General features: G+C 51.5%; 1 protein-coding gene across 1 annotated transcript in view; it reads left to right on the forward strand.

Moving 5' to 3' along the window:
* ECE1 (endothelin converting enzyme 1) overlaps positions 1-17,818 on the forward strand; it is a 61,402-nt gene that overhangs the window by 26,085 nt on the left and 17,499 nt on the right. Inside the window, exons 5-10 of the mRNA XM_038531708.1 lie at positions 2,833-2,954; positions 4,754-4,900; positions 5,994-6,059; positions 7,056-7,247; positions 12,961-13,103; positions 14,767-14,881. Coding sequence (XP_038387636.1) covers positions 2,833-2,954; positions 4,754-4,900; positions 5,994-6,059; positions 7,056-7,247; positions 12,961-13,103; positions 14,767-14,881 — 785 coding nt within the window. The remainder of the gene's footprint in view (positions 1-2,832; positions 2,955-4,753; positions 4,901-5,993; positions 6,060-7,055; positions 7,248-12,960; positions 13,104-14,766; positions 14,882-17,818) is intronic.

Consider the following 17,818-nt stretch of genomic DNA (forward strand, 5'->3'; position numbering starts at 1 on the left):
TGGACGCCTGGGACTCCCTCTCCTGAGCACAGCCAGGCCGTTCCCCCGGAGCCTGGCCGTGGGCCTCTCATCTCAGTGGCCTTGGCCAGTGGGGGAGGGAGATGCCAGCTCCTCGTGGGCCAGAGCACACAGCGTACGCAACCCGACCTTGGCCTGGCATTTCAGGGGCACGGCCAGAGCCACGCATGGACGGCGAGATGCCGCTTCCAGGCTCTGGCAAGCCATGGTGCTTCTTGCGCTTTTCCTTCTAGGAGCTTAGCTGCTGGGGGGCATTGTTAGAGAAACGAGGCACCTGGGAGGGGGGTGGAAACTCCCCCTTTGCTTTCCCTGAAGTTCTGCTTCCCTTCCCCATTTCTACCCTCCCTCCCTCCCTTCCTGGAGGCCTTGTCTTATGTTCTGGAAAGCTCTGGGGCTTCACACCACACTTTTCCAGGCCTTGGAGCAGCATGGCAGCTGGTGGTCTCCAGGGCTGTGTGTGCCCTCCACAGACCCTCGTCACCTTTGCCCCTCTTGGGCTTCCCTTGTCTCTGCATCTCCATTCACACTCACCCAGGCTGGTCGCATGCTGTCACCCTGACTTCAGCAAGACAGGGGTTGATGCTCTCTGACCAGAGAAAACCACGATCCTGGTTATGATAAGACCTGGGGGCTGGGCAGGCGGGCTCTTGGGACGAGTGCTGGGAGAGCTGAAGGACCCTTCACATCACAGGCCGCACCAAATGGTATCTTTTCTCCAGACAGTACGCCTTCCTATGCTTCTCGTGTTTTCCCAAACTCTCCAAATCCCTCCAAACCCAGGGCCCTTCCTCCTCATTTCTACCTGGTGAACAATTTCTTACCTTTGAAAGAACTGCGTTGGGGCCCCTGGCTGGCTCAGTCCATGAGCCTGTAACCACTGATCTAGGCTTTGTGAGTGTGAGTCTCATATTGGGCATAGAGCCTACTAAAAAGAAACCTTTTTAATTAAAAAATAAATAAAAGGGGCAGCCCCGGTGGCCCAGCGGTTTAGTACCACCTTCAGCCCAAGGCATGATCCTGGAGACCCAGGATCGAGTCCCACGTCGGGCTCCCCTGCATGGAGCCTGCTTCTCCCTCTGCCTGTGTCTCTGCCTCTCTCTCCCTTTTTCTGTGTCTGTTATGAAAAAATAAATAAAATCCTAAAAAATGAATGAATGAATGAATGAATGAATGAATGAATGAAAGAACGAACAAACCGGCTCGGAACTAGAGCACCCCTGACCCCACCTCACCCCACCAAAGCATGTGACTTTTCTCTGGGTTCCACAACCATTTGCATTAACCAAAGCTCTTTCATGTCTTCTGGTCGTTTCTTTGCTTGACTCCCTGGAGGCAGAGAGCAGGCAGGTCTTATTTATGTCTACAAAGCTCCTAGCCCAGCCCAGTGCCTGGCACTTGGTAGGTCCTCCATGGAAATCTTCATGAAAGAATATCTCAGGAGAGGCTCCATCGGAAAGATGGTCTCTGAGAAAGGCCTTGGAGACGCTGGGTCTCAACAGCAGCCCATACTGGAGGGCCAGGATGAGCTTTCCTTTATGTGTTTTCTTGTTTGATATCTGTGTCCTCACACTAGCAAGTAAGCTCCATGGGGACAGGGGGGGACATTGTCTTTCGAGTCCCTGAAGCTTGCACATACCTAGCACAGGGCAAGCACCTGTATCTACTTAGTAGATGAATGGATACGGTTCTGCCAGCGAAGTGTTCATGGAGGAGAGGGGGCTTGGGGGGGGGGGTCTTTGGGGCAAGCAAAGGAAAGAGTTTCAGGGTCCAAGAGAAGTGAATTTGAAATGAGGAAAAGGAGCTGGAGCAGTGAGGAAGGAGGGCCTCAGGGAGGGAGCAAGGTGGACAGATAGAATTGAGGGATTCAGGGACCCAGGCGTGATCTGGAGCAGGTCTCTGAGACCAAGGCTCAGGCACAGGAGCCCTGGCACATGATAGGTCCTACATGACCAGAACCAGCACACAGTAGAGCCTTCATGGCGTGAACAGGCACACAGTGGGTCCTTCATGACCCAAACGGGTACATAGTGGGTCCTTCCTGGCCCGAAAAGGTACATCGTAGGTCCTTCATGGCCTGAACAGGCACATGGTGGATCCTTCGTAGCCTGAACCATAGGAAGTGGTCACCTTCCCTGGGCACAGGCAGGCCCCTGCCCCAGGCTGGCTCTCAGCAGGTGGCACCTAGACCAGAACACCAGGGACAGGGAGATGGTGATGACCAAAGACTCCCAGGCATCCTGGTGTAAGGATGGAGATGCTGGCTGCCAAGTGAGGAAGAGAAATGGCAACAGCACTCTAAATCACCTGTAAGTCTGATGAACAAGCTTGGCCCTTTAGAGGAGGAAGGGAAAAGTTAACTCCTAGTGCACAAGGCCTTGGAAGCTTCCATTCAGCTCCAGTCTATCACAGAGAGGACATCTGAGGTCTGAAAACCAACACAGGCCTCTGTTCCTCACACCAGGGAGGGGTATTTGGGCCACACTTTGGCCAGCAGGGGATGCAAGCTGTCCTGCCGGGTGGCCCATGCTGCCAGCCAAGGGACACATCTACAAACTTGACCAGCAGACAGGGAGAAACATGGTATGCTGTTCTTATTTTGCAGTCAGCAATAATTAGGAAGCACCTCAGTTTGCCAGGCTCTGCCCAGGGCAGTCGCGTACCCGCTGTGGTTGAGTCCATGTGACTGTCCTAACAGGCAGAAGTCCTAGGTTGTTTTTACAGCTGAGCACCCTGAGGCTCTCAGAAGGACTCCCATCGGGCCACCTGCACAGCAGATGGGGGCACACTGCAAACCACTATCTCTTGTCATTCCAGAAAACTCCACAGCCAGTGTGAGCGAGGCAGAAAGGAAGGCCCAGGTATATTACCACGCATGTATGAATGAAACCAGGATCGAGGAGCTCAAGGCCAAGCCCCTGATGGAGCTAATTGAGAAGGTGAGTTCCTGGAGCAGCCTTTCCTGGATCTCCTCTGGCTGCCACCCCAGCTGTCAGGTGTCACTGGGTCTGCCTACCTCACACCCCAGCCACCTCACCCAGCTGGATTATAGAACCGGTCAGGGCTGAGTGTGTCTGAGTGTGTGTATGCGTGTGTGTGTTTGCGCTCCTGTGCATGCACGTGTCTCTATGGGTGGGAATATCTGTATATGGGGGTGTATGCGTCAACATCGTTGTGGATGTGCACATGTATGTGCATCACTGTGCATGTGCATGTGGAATGGGGCCATATTTACAGAGAAAATGTTTCTGGGGACGCCTGGGTGGCTCAGTGGTTGAGCCTTGGGCTCAGGTCGTGATCCTGGGATCCCGGGATTGAGTCCTGCATCAGGCTCCCCGCGGGGAGCCTGCTTCTCCCTCTGCCTGTGTCTCTGCCTCTCTCTGTGTGTCTCTCATGAATAAATAAATAAAACCTTTAAAAAGAAAAGAAAAAAAATGTTTCTCTACCTTGCTGCTTCCTTTTCCTCCGAGGGTATGTCTATGTGTGAGGAGGGCTATGTTCCAGAAGGACCAACAGAGAGTCTTGTATCAGAAGCAGAATAGCCCCTGCGTGAGGAGGGCCCACATACCCCAGGCCTCCTCATCCTCCTGCAGAGGAAGAGCCATTCTTGCTGAGCATCTCCCAGTCAGCCTTGGATGGGCTCTTGGGGGCTGCCCATGGCTGGCCAGGGTGCCTGACGCCCACAGAGGGTGGCCATGGGTGTTTTCTGGCTGTTCCAGGTTCCCCCAATGCCCTGCCTTGTAGCTCGGCTCTGGGAAGGCATTACAGCAAGGTCGAGAGCTGTGGGCACCGGGGATTGGACAGTCCTCCCCTCTGGCCCAGGCCCCACATACCAGAGCGTGCCAAGCCAAGGAGACCAAGGAGATTACAGAAATCCCAGCTCTGCAGTGCCTGGCTGGCTCAGCTGGTAGAGCATGCAACTCTTGATCTCGGGGTCGTGAGTTTGAGCCCCATGTTGGGCATGGAGCCTGCTTGAAAAAAAGAATCCCTGCTCTGAGAGAAACTAGACCCCACTGCTTTATCAACTTTCATTTATTTTTTTTAAGATTTTGTTTGACAGAGAGCACAAGCAGGGTGAGCAGCAAAGGGGAAGGGAGAAGCAGGCTCTCTGTGGGGAGCCTGATGTAGGACTTGATCCCAGGACCCTGAGATCATGACCTGAGCCGAAGGCAACCATTTAACCCACTGAGCCACCCAGGCGCCCCTTTATCAACCTTTTCAAAAAATATGGAGCCTTTTTTCCCCATAAGCACAATTGAATTTATGCATTAGTAGAAATTATATCACATGATTCAGAATCCAAAAAATGAAGAGGGTACGAGAAAAGTCTCCTTCCCATCCCCATCACATCCTTGAGAGAGCAGCTGCCCCATGGATTCATGGCTGGCTTGCTCGGATAAGTCTCGCTCCATGGGTGTCTCCTGTTTGCTGGTCAGAAACTCTGATGAAGACCATCCCGGGATCCGGGATCAAGTCCCATATCGGGCTCCTTGCAGGAAGCCTGCTTCTCCCTCTGCCTGTGTCTCTGCGCCTCTCTCTCTCTCTCTCTCTGTCTCTCACGAATAAATAAATAAAAGTCTTTAAAAAAAAAAAAAAGACCATCCCTTTCATCTGCTCTTGAGGCTCAGAGAGGTCAGATGACCGCTCCAGGGTCACAGCAGGTTAGCAGCTGGAGCAGAATTCACACCCAGGTCTCCCTGCCACCTCTTCACCTCCCGTTCCCTCTCCCTCCCCACAGCTAGGGGGCTGGAACATCACAGGTCCCTGGGACAAAGACAACTTCCAGGACACTCTGCAGGTGGTCACCTCCCACTACCGCACCTCTCCCTTCTTCTCTGTCTACGTCAGTGCCGACTCCAAAAATTCCAACAGCAACGTGATCCAGGTGAGCTGGCCCGGAACCCTAGGAAGAGGAGTGGGCATGTTTAGCGTTTAACCTCATGACCTGTTTTGAGTTTTGCAAGTGGCAGAGTAGGGGCAACTGGCTTCTGGTTTCTGAGCCTGGATTATTTCGGAGGCTCTGAACCATGAGATTTGTACAGGTAAGAAGTCATGAAAGAGTAGGCTGCCATTCTTGAGGGGTGGGGGGATGTCACCATGGCACAGATGAATCTCTGGGATTCTCATTGGTCACTGTGGATGTCAAGTCCTAGGCACAGCTAAAGCCACCTCCCGGCCCCCTAGCCTCAGCCTCCGTCCTTTGTGGCTCTGCTTAGAATGGCTTTGAGTCCATCTCTTCCTGGCGGAGCCTGCCCTAGACTTTGTATCAGCACAGCCAGGGCAGCCCCTGCTCTGCCCACCCTCAGGTGCAGAAGCAAGGAGCCCAGGGTGAGCTGAAATCCCCACCTAGCTCCTTCTCTCACCCATTGTGTGACCTCCGGCAAGTACTTCAACCTACCTGCGCTGCAATGTCCTTATCAATCAAATGAACTGTAGTAACGCCTGCTCTCCGGACAGCAGGGTGTGGCCACAAGGCTCTGCTAGTTGCTGCCAGGAATTGACCCTCCCCTACCTCCCAGACCCTCTGCACATCCTCCCCTGGCAATCTCCCCTTGAATCCTCATTCCAGCTCTGAGGATGAGATACTATTTCCCCTGTTTTCTAGAAGAACCTGAGGATCGGAAAGGTTCAATAACTTGACTAAGGCTCTGCAGGCGTCAGTGGCCCTTAACCACTGCACCTTCTTGGGAAGTATTTAGTTAAGTAGAAGCAGTGTGCCAAGCCTCAGAGGTGCTTAGTGGGGAGGGTGGCTCTGACCTTTCAGAAGGACCCAGAATCCCCATGTATGGGCAGGTATGCAGCCAGACGTGTGTCTGTCCCTGCCCTGGGTGGCGGACCCCAGAGGCGACCTCTGCTGCCAGCTTCTGCTCCTGCTGGGGCCCAGGCTGGCTCTGTGTTGCCATGTCCCCACTGTCCCCACGGCGGGCAGTGTACACGTGTGACAGTAGATCCCCTCTCACTCCTGCCTTTCTCTCCAGGTGGACCAGTCTGGTCTGGGCTTACCTTCAAGGGACTATTACCTGAACAAAACTGAAAATGAGAAGGTGAGTGTGCTTCAGACAGAGTGGCTCTCAGCCCACACCCCACGACGTGTTACCCCCATGGTGTCCCCTCAGTGTCCACACCTGTGTGGGTCTTTGAGGCTGGAGTTGCATAGAGGTGACACTTACCTGACGGGTTGTAGGTGGTCCCTGGCAGAGGAGGCTGGCTGTTTCACATTCAGGCATCACGGGCATAATCGGCAGGTATCCTTTGTCCCCACTCTAGAGCGAGACAGCAGTAATGGCCATGCCATGTGTGGCTGCCAGGCCTCTGGTCCTCCCAGTAACCCTGCAGGTATAGCATATCTCTGAACTTCATTCACCGCATCTGCCACATGGGTATTATTTTTACCTTGCCTTTTACAGAGGAGAGAGCAAGGCTCAGAGACTCTAAGTGACCCACTCAAGGTCCATCCCACAGTGGTGAGGCTGAGATTCACTTCCAGACCCGCTAACTCTGAAACCCACACCTTGTCTGAGGTTCATCGTCTCTCTGTGCATTATCCCACCCATCTGTACTGAGTAGCCACCTGCTAAGTGCCTGATGTTGGGGGGGATAGTGGTGACTAAGGCAGGCATGGTCCCCACTCCACAGGGCTTAGAGTCTGGCAGGGGAGGCAAATGTTAATTAACTAACCAGTTAGAGGCATAGTGACAAATTGTGATAGCTCGAGGGTGAACTGAGGACGTTGAACACAGATCTGCAGACACGGTAGAGAAGGGCAGTGCAGAAAAAATGTGTCTAAGAACTGGTCTGCTGGTAGCTTATATGTGACGAGCATTCAAGAGGGAGTGTGGCCCGGGAGCACAGGGACCCACCGCCGGGGTCCTGTGGGTTTTGTCCTGAATGCCCTGAGCAGCCATGGAAGCAGCGCAGGGCCAGAACCATCCCTGCAGTGGGTTGGCAGTGGTTTCCTGTGTGGGACTGGCTCTGTTCTGCCCACTACCCTTGTCCAGTGGGTGGTGGCACCCACTTACAGAGTGGGTGCCATCCTGCAGGTGCTGACAGGATACCTGAACTACATGGTCCAACTGGGCAAGCTGCTGGGTGGAGGGGATGAGGACGCCATCCGGCCCCAGATGCAGCAGATCCTGGACTTTGAGACGGCACTGGCCAACATCACCATCCCCCAGGAGAAGCGCCGGGACGAGGAGCTCATCTACCACAAAGTGACAGCTGCTGAGCTGCAGGTAATGTGAGCTCCGGTTGACATGGGGCCTGGGACAGGCACAGGGCTTTGGGACAGGGTGCTGGGCTGAGGAGGTTGTTATACCCACTTCATCAGATCCTCAGAACAACCCTATGAAGCAGGGATGATTATTGCCCCAATTCGCAGATAGAAAAACTGAGGCTCAAAGAGATTAAATTTCCTGCCGAGGGCCACACAGCCTTTCTGTATCAGCATTGACCTCAGGAGGCTCTATGGTCATGATGACAGTCCCACACCCTGATTGGGCATTTCCAATCTCAAGCCCCGGTCACATGGAGTCTGGTTTTCAGCAAACAATAGACCTGAGGAGTGGGTTCTGTAGCCACTTCTCCCTTTTCCAAGCCAGGAAGTGAAGTGACATGTTCAAGGCTCTGAGGCTCCTGAAGTATCAGGGAAGCTGAACATTGGACTCAGCTTCACTCGCTCATGGGATCTCTGCTCTTGACCATGACCCCTGGCAGCCTCCTGGTGTAATGGGGTTGCTCCCTGTCACTGGGTTCAACCCATCTGCAGAGTCAGTGGCCCCTCTGCCAAAGGCTGCTCCCTGGTGATTCCTTGGGACTTGCAGGTGGGGAGTTGAACCAATGGCCTGCCAGTTCCATCTTCTCAGTCCACTGTGTGCTGGGGTCTGGTATTATCCCAGGTCCTCAGTGGCTTCGGCCAATCTTCCTGTTTCCTGCCATTGCCTAGAATGCTTGGTGAGGCCTGCTTCCCCACTGGGGAGGACGGCAGGGCCCTTTGTGTTCCGCTTGTGTTGGGGTTCCACCAAGATGTCTCCTCCCTCCTCTGCCTTGACCAGCCAGGTCCTGCCTATCCACTTGAGTTGGCTCATTTCCTCTCCTTTCAGGATGAACACCTAGGTCCTTGTCCATTTTTTTTCCCTCTGTTCCTCCCTCTGACAAGTATATATGGGGCCACCCTCGGGGCCTTGCTCTGGAGGTTCTTCCAGGTGAGGGAGGAACGCCAACGTGGAAACAATCCCAAACCCATTGTTGAATGCTTTGGGCAAAAGAAGGATGGCACGAGGACAGGGATAGGGCAGGGGAGTCTGGTGAGTGGGTGAGCAGTAGCCAGGCCGGCCAGGTGTCCCAGGTAGAGGTGCAGCCCAGGCAAAGCTGAGGGTGAGGGCAAGAGAGGCTCTTCTGGGTGCCAGCTGCCCGATAGGTCCCCAATAGTTGGCATCAGGGTGAGTGGTGCTGCGTGGGTTGTTACGGAGATCAGCAGACTGCATTGGCTACCATCTGGCACTGTTTTTCTGCTCTGAGGCCCGGAGGTCAAAGGAGATGCTGTTTGTACAGTGCAATTTGTCTTGTTCCAGCTGCCCACTTCTCAATGCAAGAAGGGCACTAGCAGCCTCCCAGCCCCCCACAGTGGCCATGATGCCAGCTGACTACCCCAAGAGTGGCAGAGAAGACGCAATAGCCCTGAGCACATCCACCCCAACGTGGCTTCCAGGTTCTACCCCGGGGTGGCCTGGGGCACATTACATTTGCTCTTTTCTTCCTCCTTCTCCATTTCAGAGCTGCCAGGGCTGGGGGATATAGGGGAGGATTTTAGCAGAGGGACGAGCCCTGGGCTTGGGGTCAGAAGACTGGTCTGGTCCAGCCGCACTATAAGCCGTGTGACCCTGGGCAAGTCACAGGATCCCCTCCTTGCACCTTGACTTCCTCCCTTATAAAATGGGGGCTTTGCTCACTCATGCATACCTGCTGTCTTCCAGAATGCAGAGACAAATGAGAGGCAGCCCCTGTCCCCATAAGGTGTGGTTCTTTAGCCACAGAGTTCTGTGAGAACAAGTTGAAAACTATGAAGTGTCTCCCAGAGGAACAGGGCATATGTACATATAAAAACATTATGTCTAACATATAAAGATTGAGTCCTGGATCCGTGAAGCCTAGCATCCTCAAAAAGAATCTCTACTTGGGATTTCAATTTATAAACTGACATGCACAATTCAAATGTATTATAGTAAAAGCAGTGACGCCAGCCCACGTCTCCAGCACTTAACCAATTTGATTCATTCCAGCCTTGGACAGAGAATATCTTGCTATTACCTGGTATCTGGAAATTTGGTTATTTTCCTGTACCCTAAGTGACTCTGGGGAAGTTGCAGCAGCCTTCACAGTATGGTTCCAGGCTAGCCTCACCATAGTACAGAGTGGTTCCAGGCTAGCCCCTAGCAGAGTCCGAATTCAGACCCGTGAATCAAACATCCTTCTATTGCTTCTCTCGAGGGGCCTGAGGACCTTCTCATTCCTTTCTTCCTTCCACATCAGAAGTTGTTTGGTAATGAGTCCTATTCTCTGCTCTAAATTCTCCAGCTGAGATAAAGTCTGATAGCATCTTTCTTTTCTCTTATTCGCAAGCCTACTTGAGCTGGTTGGTTGGAGACCAGCAGTACTCTTTGGCTGCAGGTCTGGAAAATAGAACCGACTGGTGGGCCCCAGAGGATTTGAATCACAAGTGGAATGTCCTCATCAGTTAAAACAGCCATCTCCATGGAGACCGTTCTAGACGCATACATGTCTAAGTTAGGCGTTCACTAAAGCAAGATTGAAAATGTGAAAATTCTGGTATTCAACACACACCTCGTCTGGGTTATGGGAATTTACCTGCACAGAACACCTGCTCTCCCTAAAAAAACAGGCTTGTGTTAAGTACACAGGGATATGTCACCACCTGATGGCTGTACCCTAATTAGAATATTCCAGTTGCCTGCAGTTTGTGAAGCTCTCGTTAATTGTATAAACAGTGACATTTTGTAAACTTGATGAGTTTCCCAGGCATCTTTGCCAGCAGGTCATGCAGGCAGATGTCTCTAAGTGTTGAGCCCCATCTGACCATCTCACCTGGACACTCCCAGTTTGACAGCCACAGAAGCGTTATGGAGAAGCCCCAGAGGTTACCGACCCTAGGGGCTCCTGCCAGGAAGAGAGAACAAATGGACCAGCTAGGGAGAGAAGCATCTCAGGATTGATGAGCAAGCTGTCCCCACGAGGTACAGAGCAGCCGACCGTGGGTGGTAGGGGCAGGAAAATTGTCCTTGTTTCAGAGCAAGGCCACAGAAATGGCTCGAGGCCCCAGACCTGGTTCATGGTGGGGACTCTGATCCATGTCTTCTCACTCTGAGACTCACTCAGGTCATCTTGTTGCCGGGCAGGCCAGGATGTGTGAGAGCACACGGGGCACAGCTCTTCCCAACTACGTGGGTGGTTTGAGTAGGTCATGGTGCAAATATGGAACCTGCACCCGGCCCCCCAAAAGCCAGCAGGCCACTACCTGTGGGAGCTGCCCTCCTCTGCCCTCTGAGGTCTTGTTCCCCAGCAGCTGAGCTACCCTTTGAAACCGGAGAGACAAGTGAGCCTGGATTTTAGATGTGTATAGTCACTGGTTAACTATGTGACCTAAGGAAGGTCACCTTAGCTCATCTGCAAAGTCAGCATCTATTAAGTGGAGGGTTTTATGATTGCTCTCTCACTGAGGGCATCATAAGTATTTACCAACAGGTTACAAGATCATCAGATATTATGGTTTGATTTTACACTATTGATCGATCTTACCACATGAAGGCCATTTGTAATGCATCTCTTACTTCCTTTGTCTTTTTCAAGAGAATAGAGAACAGAATCTGGAATCGCTCAAGCCCAGACCCACGCTTGGGAGACCTTGAGAATGATTACAATAGCTAATATCGATTGAGGATTGAGTGGTTGTTACATACCAGGTATCATTCTAAGTGACTGACGCACAGAAGCATTTTTGCTGTTTATTTTTTTATTTTTTATTTTTTTTATTCATGAGAGACGACACAGAGAGAGAAGCAGAGACCCAGGCAGAGGGAGAAGCAGGCTCCATGCAGGGAACCCGATATGGGACTTGATCCCTTGATCTCCAGGATCACGCCCTGGGCTGAAGGCGTCGCTAAACCGCTGAGCCACCCGGGCTGCCCCACTTTTGCTGTTTAAACCAGTATATGTATAGTGCTGGAAAACACTGCATTCTGGAAAAATCACAGGATAAAAAAATTAACTAAAAATAACAAGACATATGGGAAAAATAGAACTTAGAGCCAGTCGCCTGCAGTTTCTGAAGCTCTCATTAATTGTATAAACGATTACAATTAGATTCAAAAGTTGTGCAACTTTAAGGACTTTATGCTGAGTGAAATAAGCCACTCACAAAAAGACAAGTACTGTATGGTTCCACTTATATGAGGTAGCTAGACCCATCAAATTCAGAGAGACAAAAAGGAGAATAATGGTTACTGGGAGCTCGGGGGATAGAGCTGGAGGGATTATTGTTTAATAGGTATAAAGTTTCTGTTTTGCAAGACGAAATCTGGAGACGGATGGTGGTGATGGTTGCACAACAGTGTGAACATCCTTAATGCCACTGAACTTGGCACTTAAACATGGTTAAGATGGTACATTGTATGTCTGTGTGTTTTACAACAATTAAACCCAAAAGTTGTGCAAGTTTGTAATCAAAGCAATAATTGGAACCTGGAGAAGAGAGCTCAGTGTGAGTGGAGAGGCTGCCTGGTGAGAAGTGGAAAATCTGGCTGTGGACATAGCGACCCTGCAGATGGACCAGCCCTGGGCGGTGGGGCCACCATTAGGTGAGCCAAGAGCAAGCTGGCCGTTCGTAGTGGCCAGTTATTCCAAGCCGGCCAGGGCCTCTTTGGGGAGGAAGCTCCGGTACAGATGCTCATTTTAAAATATCTTAAAATAGAGCTGACCAGGGACACCTAGCTGGCTCAGTCAGTCAAGCGTCCAACTCTTGGTTTCAGCTCAGGTCATGATCTCAGGGTCATGACATTGAGCCCCACATTGGGCTTCCCGCTCAGCACAGAGTCTGCTTAGGATTCTCTCTCTACTCCTTTCTCTGCCCCTCCTCCCAATAAATAAATAAGTAAATAAATAAATTAAGTAAATAGAATCTTATTTTTAAAAATGGAGCTGACCAGCCCAGCTTCCTGTGCATCAGCTGAGCTAAGGGCCTTACCTCCTTTGCTGAAGTTGTCCTTCTGAGTTGCTTTCTCCATGCCTGAGAAAAATCACCTATGGACCAAAGCGCTTACCCTTGATACCACTATCATTCTTGAGTTTACCGGTCGTATAGACTAATCCCATAGAAGCTAATTGGTATTACAGAAGCACGTGTTGAGTAGAACAGACAGTTCTTTTATGATGAGGAGACCACTTTTCAGATGAGACCCCGAAGGATGGAGAGATTCATCCATTAACTCAAGGTTACACAGCTAGCAAGTAAGAGAGATGGAATATGAGCCCGGGCAGTTTGGCTCTGGATGCTACACAGTTTTCCATTACAGGCCTGTCTGGGCTCAGTCTTATCGTCAATAAAATGGGGATTATGGCCCCTACCACGTAGGCCTGTCCTGAGGTCCAACAGAGAGAAGTCCTGTGAGTCATGTGCAGGGGCACCTGGCATAGGGGGGGCTTGACGCTCTCCCCGTGTCCCCTTTGTTCCATCCCATCTCCACTGCAAGTTGAAGTCAGAATTCTGTCTACAGCACCTCTGATGGAAGCCAGCCAACCTCGGCTTGACGTCTGCCCAGTGCACTGCCCAGGCGTGGTTCTTTGGAGGCCCAGTGCCACCTACTTGAGAAAAGCTCCCTGGAGGCCCTGACGCGAAGCAGACCAGCTGGAGTCACGCTGTCTCTTCCCTTCCAGGCCTTGGCACCTGCCATCGACTGGCTGCCCTTTCTCAATACCATCTTCTACCCTGTGGAGATCAATGAGTCTGAGCCTATCGTTGTCTACGACAAGGAGTACCTAGGGCAGGTCTCCACCCTCATCAACAACACTGACAAATGGTAAGGGACGGCCAGCGGCCTGGCACCTGCCCTTGGGGTCACACACAGCCCTATCCTTCTTGGGCCAGACAGGGTGAGGGCAGCCGGGGACAGAGTGACTAGGGAGAGTGGGCCCTGGGAGAGGCAGCTGGTTCGGATCCCAGACCCTCCGTTCCCAGAGCTGTAGCCTTGGGCAAGTTTATCCCCCTTTGTCAGGCTCATGCTATCTGTCCTAAGGTGGGGATGGAAATCTACCTACCATGTAGGGATATGAGAACACAGTGAGAGAATGACAGGGAATGGAGCTCAGTAAATGTTGTAGGTGTTATATATGATTTTTTAAATAATTCTAAAGATTTGCTGGGGAGGTTTTAAAAAACTACAAAAAAAAATTAAGATTACCCAGACACTACTGTTGATGCTGTGGGGAGCATATGTGTGTGTTTGTAAAGAGAGAAAGTGTGTTTGTGTGGGGGGGGTTCTAATACATGGTTCCTTTCGCCCCCATCATTGTGACCACATGTGTAATCTGCTTTTCCCTCAACTTTCATCATAACATTTTCCCCATGTTATCCGCACTCCCTGTGGACCTCATTCTGTGTAGCTATGCAGTAGTCCATCAAGTGTACATATGATTATTTACTCCTTCCCCTATTGTCAGACATTTATTTTTTTAAAGATTTTATTTATTTATTCATGAGAGATACACACACACACACACATACACACACACAGAGGCAGAGACAGAGGCAGAGGGAGAAGCAGGCTCCATGCAGGGAGCCCGATGTGGGACTCGATCCCAGGTCTCCAGGATCACACCCCGGGCTGAAGGCGGCGCTAAACCGCTGAGCCATCAGCGGGGCTGCCCTATTGTCAGACATTTAGTTGGTTCCACTTTGAGGCTAGTTCACAACAGTGAACGTCTCTTGGTGCTAGGTGACTTCTTTGCAAGGGTGACAACAGCCACAGTGATTCCCTGTGCCCTGACGGAGAGGGCAGTGAGCTCTCTTCCTTGGAGACCTTGGCGTGGTGGCCAGAGCTCCCTTTCCTGCCCCTCCTATTCTTAGGCCCCCTTTCCCATCTCTGGCCTTCTGGCAGGGACATCTCCAGGCTGTGGAAATGGCAGCCTCCTCCCTGCTCCAGCCCAGTAGCACACACCATCCAGGGGGAGTCTCCCTGCGGCTGCTCCGGCTTCCAGACAAAAGGCAGCTATGCGGACAAATGTTTATTGAGGTCTTGTGGCATACAAGTCACTGCACTAGGCACCAAGGGGTTTTCAAAGAAGACCCAGGCTCCACCTTGAAAAGCTAACATTCCAGGGATGCCTGGGTGGCTTAGTGGTTGACTGTTTGCCTTTGACTCAGATCATGATCCCGGGGTTTTGGGGGTTTTGGGATCGAGTCCCCTTATCAGGCTCCCTATGGGGAGCCTGCTTCTCCCTCTGCCTATGTCTCTGCCTCTCTGTGTGCATGTCTCATGAATAAATAAATTGAAAAGAAAAGAAAAGCTGACATTCCCTGTGCTTAGTGAGCAGTAACCCACCAAACTGGGGCAGGTAAGGGGTGGGGGGAGAGCCTGCCATCCGAAGGCCAGGTATGAATGCCCCCTAAAGGTCAGTGGGGGAAGTGCTGTGATGCTCCCAGCTTGGGGTGTTCCTGAGTTGTCTCACCTCCTCTTGCCCCAGCCTGCTAAACAACTACATGATCTGGAACCTGGTGCGGAAGACAAGTTCCTTCCTTGATCAGCGCTTTCAGGATGCCGATGAGAAGTTCATGGAAGTCATGTATGGGACCAAGAAGGTGAGCCTGTTACTGCACATTCCCGTTCACATGCTGAGCACCTACTGTGAGCCTGGCCCTGGGTTGGAGGCTTTTGCAACCTTGGTGTCCCCACAGGGCCCTGGAAACTTGTAAGGGAGGTAGAGGGTAGGCAAAGAATCTGATCCAGGACTGGATCCAATCTAGTTGGGGGGTGGACAGAAACTTCCAGAAGGAGATGATTACACTGGGTCTCTAATGAGTAAAGAGGAGTCTTGGTTACCTGGCTGGCTCAGTAGGAAGAGCATGCGACTCTTGATCATGAGTTCGAGCCCCAAGATGGTTGCAGAGATTACTTCAATTTTAAAAACTTAAAAAAAAAAAAAAGAGGAATCTTAGAGATTTACCTTCTTTACAGCAAAAGATGGCTTCTGTTTTCTCCCAATCGCTTCTCAATGGTAATGATTATAAATAATTTCCTGTAACTCCTATGATCTTGTAACTGAAACTTTCCTGTAACTCCTATCCCCGTGAGGTAGGTGTGATCATCATCCCTGTTTTATACAGGGGACCCCCAGTAATATTGCTCCTTCCCCATAAACACAAAACAGTCAGTATAGCACCTGGACCACACAGGTGTTCACTGCTATTACCTTCCTAGGCCCCAGAACAGGTGGATTCCACCTACCTTCAAATGCCCCCATCATGCCCCCTGAGGGTCTGTTCTTCCAGGGTTCCCAGACCCCTCATTCCCCTCCCGCAGGACTCCACCCCAGACAGGAAGCTCCCTGGCCACTTCCACTTTTTCTCCAGAGGTGGCGGTCCCCCTCTCATTCATGCAGCCAATAGACAGGACATGAGTCCCATGTGGGAACACTGAGACAAGTAAGGTGGGGTCTGTGCCCCAAGAGCCCACATCTGCCATAAGAGGCCCTCCTATGTGCTGATGGGCACAGCATGTCTGGGCCCAGGGAAATGTCCCAGCTAAAGAGCAGTAGAGGCCAGGGTGCTGAGCCCACCCAGCACACTCAGCAACCCCCCGCCCTAGGACAGCAGCTAGCAAGACCCTGGGGGACAAGCAGAGCTGGCTCTAGCCTGCCCCTGCCCCCGTGGCCCTTCCCAGAGTTCAGTGGAATGGACAAAGCCAGATAAGGGCTAGAAGAGAATGACAGGATATGGACTCCTCCCTCCAGTCCTGGAGTTCATCCTGGAAAGAGTTCTCCTTTTCTTTCCTATCCTGATGTACACCCACCTGTGGCAGGAAGGGGACTAAAGGAGAGGGTGGCTGGGGATAAGAGCCTTCTGAGGGCATCACGGGGCCTCAGCCATGAGAGTCACCTGGCCCTGCGGAGAAGGACCAGGGGAAGAGTTGGCTGTCCTGCTCAGTTGACCTGCCTTCCTGCTCCACATGCACCTACCTTGGGCCAGCCCTGGGTGAGCCCATGTCACAGACATGACAAGGCATGGACTCTGTCCCCTGGAGCATTTAGCCGCCCAGGGGACTTTAAACGGGAAAAGTTTGACTAGGACCCAGGATGATAGTTACAGAGACACCTCTGTGGAGCATGCACCTGCATCATTGCTCACCCACCTGAGTGCAGAGGGAGAAACAGGCTCCAGGCAGGGAAGGGCTTCCCAGGGCACCCAGCAAGAAGGCAGCCAAGCTCATATTCAGACCCAGCTCTGGATGACCATGACTTCTTGGCTCTTTCAGCCACTCAATAATGATAATAACAATAATAATAATAAAAGATATTATTATTCGCTGTCTGCCTTTTATAGGCATTATGTCACCAAGTTCCTATAACAGCTCTACGTTAGGAGCTATTATCATCAGCCCATTTTATAGATGAAGAAACCTAGGCTCTGTGAGGGGAAGGGACTTGTTCATAGTCACACAGCTCATAAATGGGGAATGTGTTCTCAATCCCAGCACATCTGATTCCACAGCCACACCTGAGCCCTGCCCCACTCAGCCTGTGCTCCGCAGGAGCCAGAAGTGAAAATTGAGCTTCCTGGTGGTTGCCAGGGACTGGGGACAGGGAGGGGGGGCATGAGGAGTTGTTAAATGCATATGGAGGTTCACATTTGCAAGATGAAAAGTTCTGGAGATTGGTTGCACAGCAGTGAGAATTTGCCTAACATCACTGACTCATACACTTAAAAGAGTTAGAATGGTGGTAAATCTTACGTGTATTTTACCATGATAGGTAGGTAGACAGACAGACAGATAGAGCAAGCAAGCGAGCTTCCCTGGGCCAGGCTCAGAGTGCGGGGTGCTGCTCTAACCAGTGGGATGCTAAGAGCTGGCAGGGAGGCCTTGGCAGAAGCAAGGGCAATTGGGAGACCCCAGAGGTGGCAGGCTGTGGGCAGGGTCACCGTATGCCCCGTGCATGGTGTAAGGAAACAGCACAGAACTTTGGGTCAGAAGATCTGTGTTTGAAATGCTTCTTCTAACCACACAACCTCGGGCAAATCACTCCATTGGAGCAGAGGGCTCAGTCTTCCCAGATGTAAAAAATCAGTAACTCATCCTTGGCCTGGTGACCAGGGGGCTGTCTGGGAATTACATAAAGGGATTCCCCCCAAAGTCTATCCTAAAGGCTAAAGCACCCACCGCCATGTTCTTTATCTGCAAAAAGCAGCACAGGGGGTACCTGCCTCGTGGGGTTATCATGACGATCATATGGGCTAGGGCCACACCTAGTAAACACTCAGCAAGCATGTACTGCTGCAGCCTTGCTGTTTTGGGGTGTCTTTCTCTCTCACTGGGTGCTTTCGATTGAGCCCCTTGAGGGCAAGGCCCATGGCCGATTTGTCTCTAGGTTCCAAGCACATAGCCATAGTCAGGGTGCAGAGGAACTGTCCAGAAGACGCAGGGTATATGAAAGAGAGAAAGAAAGAAGAAAGAAAGAAAGAAAGAAAGAAAGAAAGAAAGAAAGAAAGAAAGAAAGAAAGAAAGAAAGGAAAGAAGAAAGA

The sequence above is a fragment of the Canis lupus genome, chromosome 2 (assembly GCF_011100685.1).
Source record: "Canis lupus familiaris isolate Mischka breed German Shepherd chromosome 2, alternate assembly UU_Cfam_GSD_1.0, whole genome shotgun sequence".
NCBI classification, from domain to species: Eukaryota; Metazoa; Chordata; class Mammalia; order Carnivora; family Canidae; genus Canis; species Canis lupus.